We start from the raw sequence: 11,057 nt of genomic DNA, 5'->3' as shown, positions 1-11,057 counted from the left end.
AAATACCTTATTAATAATGTAGTATATTGATGCATACTGAAGTAATATTTGGGATATATTGGTTTAAATACAATATATTTTAAAATTATATTTACCTTTTTAAGAAACTTTTATTAATGAGGCTACTAGATCATTTAAATTTACCTGTGTGGCTTGTATTATATTTCTACTGGGCAGTGCTGATCTAGAGCAATTTGAAACTTGTGGTAGATATTTTACTAACCAACTCTGATGAAGGACTTCCTCACCAAATTGTTCTTTTAACCACATTCTTTCCTTGCTTTCTGGTCATTTGCAAGAAAAATTTTAAAAGGCTGCCCCTTTGTAAACGTTTGAGAGGCCCTAGAATTTCGTTTTTCACTTGTTCCCAACCACAAGCAAATGATCAATGTGCTTTGTGAATGAAGAGTCAACATTTTACCAGGGCGAAGTGGGGAGGTTCAAAAAAATTTCCAGTCCTTGAATGGTGTGAAGTAAAAGTGCCTTCAAAGAATCCCACCAGAATGGCACAGGTGGGCATAATGGGTCTGTCTCATCGTCAAAGGACCCAAGGAGTCTAAAGGAAACTCTAACTACAACACCCAAATGCCACAAAACCTTAGTTATTAATACAAACTAGCATCCCTGCCTATCTGTCACCATCTCATCTTAAAAAACTTGTGAAAATACGTAATCCTCAGGAGACTTCAATTAGGTATAAATACCAGCAGCCAGAGGAGGTGCAGCACATTGTTCTGATCATCTGAAGATCAGCCAGCTATTAGAAGAGAAAGATCAGTTAAGTCCTTTGGACCTGATCAGCTTGATACAAGAACTACTGATTTCAACTTCTTTGGCTTAATTCTCTCGGAAACGATGAAATATACAAGTTATATCTTGGCTTTTCAGCTCTGCATCGTTTTGGGTTCTCTTGGCTGTTACTGCCAGGACCCATATGTAAAAGAAGCAGAAAACCTTAAGAAATATTTTGTAAGTATGACTTTTTAATGGTACTTGTTTGTGGTTGAAAATGACTGAATATCGACTTGCTGTAGCATCTCTGATAGGCTGTCATCTCTTGTAGGCAGTCATTTTGAGATTTGGTGTTCTTTTGTTAATTATTGACTAGATGAGTTCCTTGACTAAATAATCTAGATATTGTTTTAACCTTCTGCTCAGTTTGTATAGAGACTTAAAAGGGATTTATGAATTTTCCAAAAGATGGGCATAATATGGGTATGAAGCATAATGATGTTAATAATTTTGTGGTGGGAACTCATTCAGTTGTGATAGTCAAGGAGTATGCAGATTGAAAAAAATGATTGGTTATTAGTTTTTGACTTCTCAGACTCTAAGGTCAAGATTAGCATTACAAAGGTAATAGGAAATGTTTACAAATTAAAGTAAAAAAGGTCCTTAAAGCTTAGGCTTAAAAAAATAACTGATAGGTGATTTTCTCCAAAAAGTGATTTCAACATTCTGCTTCTCTATCTATATTACTTGTGAAGTATTCCTGAACTTCGTTGCTCACTGGGATTTTGGAAGAATTATGATTCTGGCTAAGGAATGTTTAAAAATTTTAAGTGAATTTTTTGAGTTTCTTTTAAAATTTTATTGATGGTTAATGAAAATTTTTACATTTTAAATATTTCATTATTTGTTTAAAACTTAGCTATTATAATTATAGCTGTCATAATAATATTCAGACATTCACAATTGATTTTATTCTTACAACACAAAATCAAATCACACACACACACACACACACACACACACACACACACACACACACTCGCACATGTTTGGAACTATCTTTTAAAGCTCGTATAATAATACCCTACAGGAAGGCACAGTAGATGTAATAGAAACCTGTACCATTGGGGGGCAGTATTTTATAGTGGGGTGGCTTTGCTGTTTTTTGTTTTTGTATTTTTTAGCCTAGCTTGAAAATACTTTCTTTAGCTTACTATAGTTTTTGGGACCTTTGGAGTATCATCAGCTTTGTTGAGCTCATTTGTGACATTGCAATTTAATGGTTATACTGGGAAATAAAAAAGCTAAAAGAGCATAATAGTCTTTGTCTATATCTCACATAAGCCTTTTGGGAATACTTATTGTTAGAACTAAGCAGAAGAGTTGAAAAGGAAATCAGTGAATATTGTCACATCTGAGTTCAATGAAACTTGAAATATATTTTTAAGGCAATTTATGGGCTAATTGTAAACCAATTTTTTCTTTTTCTTTTTAGAATGCAGGTCATTCAGATGTAGCGGATAATGGAACTCTTTTCTTAGGCATTTTGAAGAATTGGAAAGAGGTAAGCTGAATATTCCCATTTGGCTAATTTTCCTGTTACTTGCTTTCTGATGGATAAATTCACGTCATCCTCTGTTTGTGCTCTTTCCTTCCAAGGAGAGTGACAGAAAAATAATGCAGAGCCAAATTGTCTCCTTTTACTTCAAACTTTTTAAAAACTTTAAAGATGACCAGAGCATCCAAAAGAGTGTGGAGACCATCAAGGAAGACATGAATGTCAAGTTTTTCAATAGCAACAAAAAGAAACGAGATGACTTTGAAAAGCTGACTAATTATTCGGTGAGGCTATTTAAATTCTTTCTTTGGTTTCATTGCCGAGGGTCTTGCAAAGTATTTATTCTCCAGAAAGTAGACATTAGCTATTTAACAGTTGCTAAAGCTATGAACTCAACTCATGGCTGAAACTCTACCTTACTATTTCCATTCGTGTTTGGGTGACTTTGCAAAGCCAGTAAGAGAATCGCTGAAGTATGTAATGTAGAAAAATGCTGGCATTGTAACTATTGCGTAAAGACAGGTGAGTTGACAAATCCAGTGAAGAGGAAGTAGGTGAGGAAGCAGCAGGGAGTACTGAGAAGCAGTTCTCTCATTGTCCCTTGCTCATATGATGGAAATTCTCTTACTTTGAATGAGAGGCTGTCTGTCTTAATGGAAAGAGCAGTGGGAGGAGCTGAGAAGATGTGTGTTCTCCTCCCAACTCAGCCACCAAGGAACTGTGATGAATCACATGGCTGGCTGGGGCTCAGTTTCCTCATCTTAAAAGGAAACTGTTAGGTACACTGCATAAGTTTGATGACCTTGTTTGCTCCAAAACTCTACAATGCAAAGAATAGAAAATGAGAATGAGATAGAAGAAAGCTACAGTCTTTGTATAGGTACCAGGGACACCCCACTGCAAGTCTCTAGCCAACCTATCAGATTGTACTGCCCAATTAGAAGCAAGAATGGTTGCTGCTTGTTGTTTTTAGGGAAAAATAGATAGAATTTATACCTTATGAAAAGATTGTTCTATCATCTCTCTATCAACTTTCAGAATATCTCAGCTGGAGGACTCCTTAGACTCCTAAGTCTTACCTTATGAACTTGTATCTTTAAGTTATGGCTTCTATAAACAGAAAGATAACGTTGAGGCATAAAGACAAATCATGTTTTTCAAAATGTTTTCTAGAAGACAAAGGCCTCTAGATTCCTTTGGGTTTGACTTTGATATAAATGGTCTCAAATGAGAGGGACCAGGGTCTTCAAGCTAGCATTTGTGTTCTTAGGATTTGTGCTCAGCTTTCACTATTGCTGGGCCTGCCTCTCACTCCTCTCATGTAAGCCCCCAGAAACAGAAAGGAGAGACATGGCAACAGGTCTCCTTTGGTTATAAACTAGACACTCAGCACTTGTTTCTAATCCAGTGGTGCCCCTGGCTTACTGTTCAGTCCTGGATAAGTCTCTTAGTTTCTCGGTGATGATTTGAACATTGGAAAGTAAAATCTGTCACTTGCAAACACACAGCTCGTCGAAAATTTTTTCTACTCTGCAGGAACTGGGCCTTTAAAAAATGAAAAAAAAATCTGTTGGTTTCTTCCTTCTGGAAGCTACAAACCTCCTGTTTCTTGATGGGCAATCTTGAGTGAGCTCTATTAATTATTATTCTCTTTGGCTCAGTTGCTAAGCTATTTTATGCATGTTATGCCCTTTGACAATTAGTCTTTAGCTGTAATCCCCCAGCCATCCTCAGAAATGTGGTGAGGTAGCCATAGTGTTCCCAAGATTAGAAAAAATGTAATGGCAGAGCCAAGAGGAAGGTAAATGGTCCACATTTTATGAAGCATCATCTAAATGGCCTTATTGGTTAGAGTGAGGAAATGCAAGTAGTTCAATTTGCTTACCTAGAAGGCAGGGTACTGGAAAAGTTGTTGCAATTCCTAATTTTAAACTTTATATATCAGTAAGCCATATATAAATATGATTGGGGGTGTTTATTTTAAAATCTATTATGGAAATTGAGAGACTGACCTAATCTGGGAGAAATTAAAAATTACAGTTTTCATTCGTTTTGGATTTGGTGTTTTCTAGGGTACCTAACGTAGATCAGTGGTTCTCAAACTTAGGTGGATGTCAGAATCACCTGGGGAGCTTAGTGAATGCACAGGGCACAGTCCTTCCACTTCATGCACCTGGATCTCTGAGGTCTTTAACAGGTTTCCGGGTTAATCTGCTATGCACAACAGTGAGAATCATTGACCTATAGTTACTCATTTGATGCATACAGGAGAGACTAAAGTATAAAGTGATATAATTGGTAGATTGATCATAGAGAGGTCATAGAAACAGTCTCATCCTCCTTTAGATGAGAAAATAGAAGTTCAGAGAGGTTAAGTAGCTGGCTCAAGGTCAGAATTATTGCATGCATGAGATTCAAACCCACCTTTTTATGCTGACTCCACACCAGGAGTCTTTTCACTATATAATTTCAAGAATTCTATAGAAGTAGATTTAAAGATATGTGATGGACTCCACCACATTATAGCACAACTAGAAATGTAATTGTAATTTTTAGCTTCAACTGCTGAAGAAGTAAATATTGTATATTAAGGTAATACGGTCCATTTTTTAAAGGAATACTTTTATTTTCACTGACCATCATGACATTAACAGAATATCCTGATGGCTTATATGCCTGAAATTAATTTTGCTCTTTTCTTTCCCAATAGGTAACTGACTTGAATGTCCAACGCAAAGCAATACATGAACTCATCCAAGTGATGGCTGAACTGTCACCAGCAGCTAAAACAGGGAAGCGAAAAAGGAGTCAGATGCTGTTTCGAGGTCGAAGAGCATCCCAATAATGGTTGTCCTGCCTGCAATATTTGAATTTTAAATCTAAATCTATTTATTAATATTTAACATTATTTATATGGGGAATATATTTTTAGACTCATCAATCAAATAAGTATTTATAATAGCAACTTTTGTGTAATGAAAATGAATATCTATTAATATATGTATTATTTATAATTCCTATATCCTGTGACTGTCTCACTTAATCCTTTGTTTTCTGACTAATTAGGCAAGGCTATGTGATTACAAGGCTTTATCTCAGGGGCCAACTAGGCAGCCAACCTAAGCAAGATCCCATGGGTTGTGTGTTTATTTCACTTGATGATACAATGAACACTTATAAGTGAAGTGATACTATCCAGTTACTGCCGGTTTGAAAATATGCCTGCAATCTGAGCCAGTGCTTTAATGGCATGTCAGACAGAACTTGAATGTGTCAGGTGACCCTGATGAAAACATAGCATCTCAGGAGATTTCATGCCTGGTGCTTCCAAATATTGTTGACAACTGTGACTGTACCCAAATGGAAAGTAACTCATTTGTTAAGATTATCAATATCTAATATATATGAATAAAGTGTAAGTTCACAACTACTTATGCTGTGTTGGACTTTTTCTAAGTGAGAACTGGAGTGAAAGAACTACCTATTAATGAATTCGTAGGGAGGGGAGTCTTCTTAGCTGTGGAAATTTTAGAGTTGCATTTGATTCCATTAAATGTGGTATTTCTTTCCACTAGCATTTTGTTGGCTTTCGCTTTTCCAGTTAGCAGCTCTTTGAATTATCTTTCTAAGATACAGATTTAATTATGTCACTATTCAATTCAGAGGTTCTGCTATGGAATGTAGTTTAAACTGCTTAGCTTGGCACACAGAGATTTATTTCTAGCCCCTTCTCCACCTTCCTATTCCCTCCTTCATTTCAGAATCTTCCTCTCCCTCATCCAATGCTGGCAAACACCAGCGGGTGTGGAGTAGTGGGTGTAAGCTCTAGGGAGAAGGCTTGGATTGGAATCCAAGTTATTCCATTACAAGTAGTGTGACCTTTAATACATTATGTATATTGTCTAAGTTTCAGCTTTATGGTCTGAAAAAGAAAAATAATTGTGTGTTCCTCATAATATTGTGGTACGAATTGATTCTTTCACTCAAGAAATATTTATTGGAGTACCTACTATGTGCCTGGTGCTGTTGTAGACCTTGAGATACCTTACTCAAGCAAAACAGCCAAGGATCCCTGCCCCTGGGGAATTTGAAATTAAGCAAGGGACAGATAAAGAATGAACAAAATACATAATATGTAAGTCTATTGCATGGCATTCTCTAAGGTGATTGGTGTTATGGAAAAATAGTTAAAGGAGAGCAGGACAGGGAAATTAGGAGTCCTGTGTATGGTGGAGCGGGAGGGCTAGAGGTTTAAAAGGGTAATTGTATGTGGCCTTATTGAGGAGATGCCATTTGAGGAAGCGCTCTAAGAAGTGAGAGAGGTAGCTATTTGAATTCCAGGCAAAAGGTATATCCTTGCAAAGGCTCTGAAGAGATTTTCCTGAAGTGGTAGAAGAACCAGCAGACCAGTGTGCTGGGCCCAGAAGACGGAAGAGAAAATCAGCCACACTTGAGAGGAATTCACAGGAAGCAATGTCCTTAGGGGAGGGCCAGTTTATCTTTTGAGAAGGAGGAAGTTGAGGATATGATGGATTTGGTTAGTTCTGGGCTGTAAATTCCAGAAGACCCAGTGAGACAAAGTAAGAGAGGTTGTCATAAAAGGGAATGTGCATAGGGATGTGTTGTGAGTCTGAGACTTCTTATGATCGCCGACATAAACAAGATAATGGATATAGTGAGATTAGTTCTACCAGCTGTGGAACATGTGGTGGTGGCAAGATCATGAATGTCAAGGATAGAGAGGGTTAGACATCTGGGGCTTCCTTCTCAACAATTTCACATAATCCTCCAACAGCAACAGTAGGATTACGTGAAATAGATCACACAAAGGATCATTTAAGTCATTGACAATAATCAGGGGTCATTATTTTGATTATTGGGTAACTAAGTGACAGTGGGTGAGATCTGATGCCAAAACTTTTGAATCTTTGATGAAGCAAGATTGGAAGTAAATTTGGTTAATTTTGGCACAACTACAGCTAATATGATCTGCTACTGGTGTCTCCACTCTTGTTTGAATTAAGATTCATTGATGCAGACTTTGATGTATAAACAGATGGAGGGCTACTGTGAAGCTGTCTTGCCTGGACCACAGTTCTAGACCATACTTCTGGGGAAGGGATTGGAAATTCCCACCATCGATCATCTTGAGCAGTGATTAATCACACCATGTGTAGTGAAGCCCCAGGAGATAAATTTTAGTCTAGGGCTGGATAAAACATTCCCTCTCTCTGAGGTTGGTCTCAGTTTGGCCCAGACTGTGAGACATGAAGAGATATAAACTGTATTAGGTGCTGTGATTATAGCAGGGAATGAGACAGGGAGAAGATCCTTTAAGAGAACTTGAGTTGAGACTGGCCTATGCAGTGGTTGTCAATTATTCTCTATGTTGTATGTTTCTTCTCTTATGAACACACCTAGTTTCAGAAGTGTGATGGAGCTTGTAGGAGGGATGGACCATACTTTAGACTAAGACACCTTGGGGGCTGATTCCTCTCCCAATGCCAGCAGGGGCAGGTATCTCCCTAATCTTGTAAGCAGCTGGGACAGCAGCCTGGGCTTGCAGTGGGAGAGCCCTTATTGTATAGCTTTCACCCTTAGTGACTTTCAGAAATTGCTGGCATATGCTTGCTGGTGGGGCAATTTTTGGTGATTCAAACTTGAGCATGAAATGTCAATGGATTTTCCTGTTCTTTCTTATCCTGTTCTCTTCATTCTTCTCTTCCTCTCTCTTCCCATTTGAACAATATTATTCTAAATCAATTAAGTGCATCAGAGTAAGGTAGACATCTGTAACTGCCCACTATGGGCAGCCAAATTCCAGGCACAGTGTGTAGGGAGGAAACCTGGTGTGGAAGGTGTCAGAACCTGAGCAGAATGAGGAGAAGGTCCTTGAAGAGGTGGGTGAGCATATTAGTTTCCTATTGCTTTGGTAATAAGTGACAACAAACTTAGTTGCTGAAAAAAAAAAGCCACGTTTATTATCTTATCACCATGGAGGGCAGAAATCCAAAACTAGGCTCAGTGGGCTAAAATCAAGGCATCGGCAGGGCTTGTTCCTTCTGGAGACTCTAGGAGACAATCTGTTTCCTTGACTTTTCCAACTGCTAGAGGCCACTCTTATTCCTCAGCTAGTGGCCTCTTCCTTTTTAAAAGCCAGCAGAAGAGTATCTTCCAGGCTCTCTCATTCTCTCTGACTCTGATACTCCCGATTTCCTCTTATAAGGACCCTCGTGATTACATTAAGACCTCTTGAATAATTCAGGATATTGTCTCCTCCTTCTTAAGATTTTTAACTGAGAAGTTTTTTTTTTTTGTTTTTTTTTTTTTGCCATATAAAGCAACAGTCCCAGATTCAGGGGACTAGGATGAGGACATCTTTGGGGGTCCATTATGCAGTCTATCACAGTGCGGCAGCCTGACGTGGGTCCTCTGAACCTTAGCCTAGCAAGGAGGTGCCCATGTGGAAGAATGGCCTGGAGTAGGGTGTCAGAGTCCAGGCAAGGTGAGGAGGACATCTGTGTCCTGGGATGGCCCAGCATGAGTGTTAGAGTGAAGTAAGAATGGCATCCGCATAGGGGAAGACATATTAGTGCACATGGGAAATTAATTAAGTAATTATATTAAAGATAATGGGAGCCAGTTTTCCTCACTATTGAAGGAAGGTACAGTACAGAAAAGAAGAAAATTAGAATAAACCCTATGATATTGAATTAGAATTAGATGTATCAGTATTAACTTATGCTCTTCAATATATAGAGGTAGATATAGAAATAAATAATAGATAGAAATATTAGTTCACCCTAACTCTGTCCATTGAGGGGGCCTGGGAGTAGTAACATCTCAATAACAATGAGAACACTGATCACCCATATCTTGACTTCTAAATATCATTCTTTGCTAGAATGAACCAGAACTCCTTGGAGAATTGGCTGATCCCAGAACAGGGGTAGTGAAAGTACATGAAGTGCTAGAAAAAAAAGAAGTATTCAGAGGATGATGGAAACATGTTAAAAGGCACAGAAACCAGCTTGAAGGGACTCCCACTGGTGAAATATGAGAAAATTTGAGCATCAAAATAAATAGTGACAGTAATGTATTATGACCTATTGAATATAATAGGAAACCATGAGTATATATTGATATAAATGAATACACCAAAAGTTTGATGAGGAATGGTATAGCCACATCATTGCAAAATATCTCCCTATAAAATATTTATTAATTACAAATTGGAAAGGAGTAATTTTATGGTAGAGAAGCTTAGCAGATATCATCTTAATCAAGGAATAAAAGTGAACATCCTTAGTAATGAGATAAATGAAAAGGGCATCCTACCTGATAGGATGCAAGAAAACGAACACAGCACACCTTTTGTGATATCTCTGTGAAAGATGCATAACCTATTCTAGTCATGAGAAAACATACAAATGCAAACTAAGAAGCATTCTACAAAATATCTTGTCCGTAGTCTTCAAAGTATCGAAGTTGTATAAGTTAAGGAAAGACTAAGGACTGAAGAACAGTTTTGTTCTGAAATGAATTATAGAGACATGATGGCTAAATGCAATGCAAGTTTCTAAACTGAATCCTTGTGCAGTAGAAATCATTTTTAGAACAACTGGTGAACTTGAATGAGGTCTGAAGATGAGAGAGTAGTAATATATCAATTTAAACTTCCTGATTTTGAGGTTTGTATCATGGTTAAGCAGGACATGTCTTTGTGGGTAGGTAGTGCACATGAATGTATTCAGAGGTGAAGGGGCATCAGGATAGCCACTTACTCTGAGATGATTCAGGAAATATAAAGCTTTTCCAACTCTTCTGTAAGTTTGCAATTTTGTTCTTTCTTTTAAGACAGGATCTGACTCTGTCACCCAGGCTGGAGTGCAGTTCGTGCAATCACTGCTCGCTGCAACCTCCGCCTCCTGGGCTCAAGCCATCCTCCCGCCTCAGCCTCCCGAGTAGCTGGGACCACAGGCATGCACCACCATGCCCAGCTAATTTTTTATTTTTGTACTTTTTGTAGAGACGTGGTTTCACCATGTTGCCCAGGCTGGTCTTGAACTCCTGGACTTCAGTGATTCACCCACCTTGGCCTCCCAAAGTGCTGGGATTTGCAGGCGCCCAGCCTGCAATATTTTTTCAAAATATAAATACGAAAAAGTCACTCTGAGATTATTTCAGAGTCACAGACTGGTGAGGTCTAAAATTCTTGATGACTCAGAATTCCCCATGTTTAACTTGCAATAAGGTGAAATTTCCAAAAGTAATCACACCTATATATTCACCCCATCCCCATGCTCTTCTTGTAATGTGAATGACACTCTCCCAACTTAAAGATGAGGGTATGTTCCTCCCCTAAATACTGGGCGGGGGCTTGTGACTTTGCTTACCAGTGAAGTGAAATGGAAATGAAGTCACATCCTTTGAAGTCTAGGGTGCAGTCTCTACCTGGCTTCTCTCCATCTCAAGACTTTTGCCCTCAGAACCCAACATCATGTTGAGATGTTCAGGCTGCATGGGGAAACCATGTGTGCATATTCTGGCCAAGAGTTCCAGTAAGGCTTCCACTCAGCATCAGCACAAATCATCAGATGTGTGTGAGCAAGCTCTTAGATGATTGTAGCTCCAAGCATTTGAATTTTCCAACTGAGGCCTCAATGAAAAAAACCACCATGAGCTGGGTGTGGTGGCTTACACCTGTAATCCCAGCACTCTGGGAGGCCGAGGTGGGCGGATCACCTGAGGTGAAGAGATTGAGACC

The 11,057-nt window shown here is 38.5% G+C and overlaps 1 protein-coding gene across 1 annotated transcript; it reads left to right on the top strand.

Annotated features, from left to right (window-relative positions):
• The first annotated feature begins 726 nt into the window (after positions 1–726).
• IFNG (interferon gamma) lies at positions 727–5,887 on the top strand. The gene is made up of 4 exons (XM_004053525.4): positions 727–969; positions 2,228–2,296; positions 2,392–2,574; positions 5,001–5,887. The coding sequence occupies exons 1-4, from the start codon at positions 856–858 to the stop codon at positions 5,133–5,135; spliced, it is 501 nt and encodes a 166-aa protein (XP_004053573.1). The 5' UTR covers positions 727–855; the 3' UTR covers positions 5,136–5,887.
• The last annotated feature ends 5,170 nt before the right edge of the window (positions 5,888–11,057 follow it).

Source organism: Gorilla gorilla, chromosome 10, assembly GCF_029281585.2.
Source record: "Gorilla gorilla gorilla isolate KB3781 chromosome 10, NHGRI_mGorGor1-v2.1_pri, whole genome shotgun sequence".
Taxonomy (NCBI): Eukaryota; Metazoa; Chordata; class Mammalia; order Primates; family Hominidae; genus Gorilla; species Gorilla gorilla.
The sequence above is the reverse complement of the archived record's forward strand: the minus strand, read 5'-3'. Positions and strand labels throughout refer to the sequence as shown.

Coding starts and splice junctions, on each gene's coding strand:
- IFNG (XM_004053525.4), top strand. CDS start 856: ATGAAATATACAAGTTATATCTTGGCTTTTCAGCTCTGCATCGTTTTG. Junction 2,297..2,391: donor TTTTGAAGAATTGGAAAGAG/GTAAGCTGAATA, acceptor TTTCCTTCCAAG/GAGAGTGACAGAAAAATAAT. Junction 2,575..5,000: donor AAAAGCTGACTAATTATTCG/GTGAGGCTATTT, acceptor CTTTCCCAATAG/GTAACTGACTTGAATGTCCA.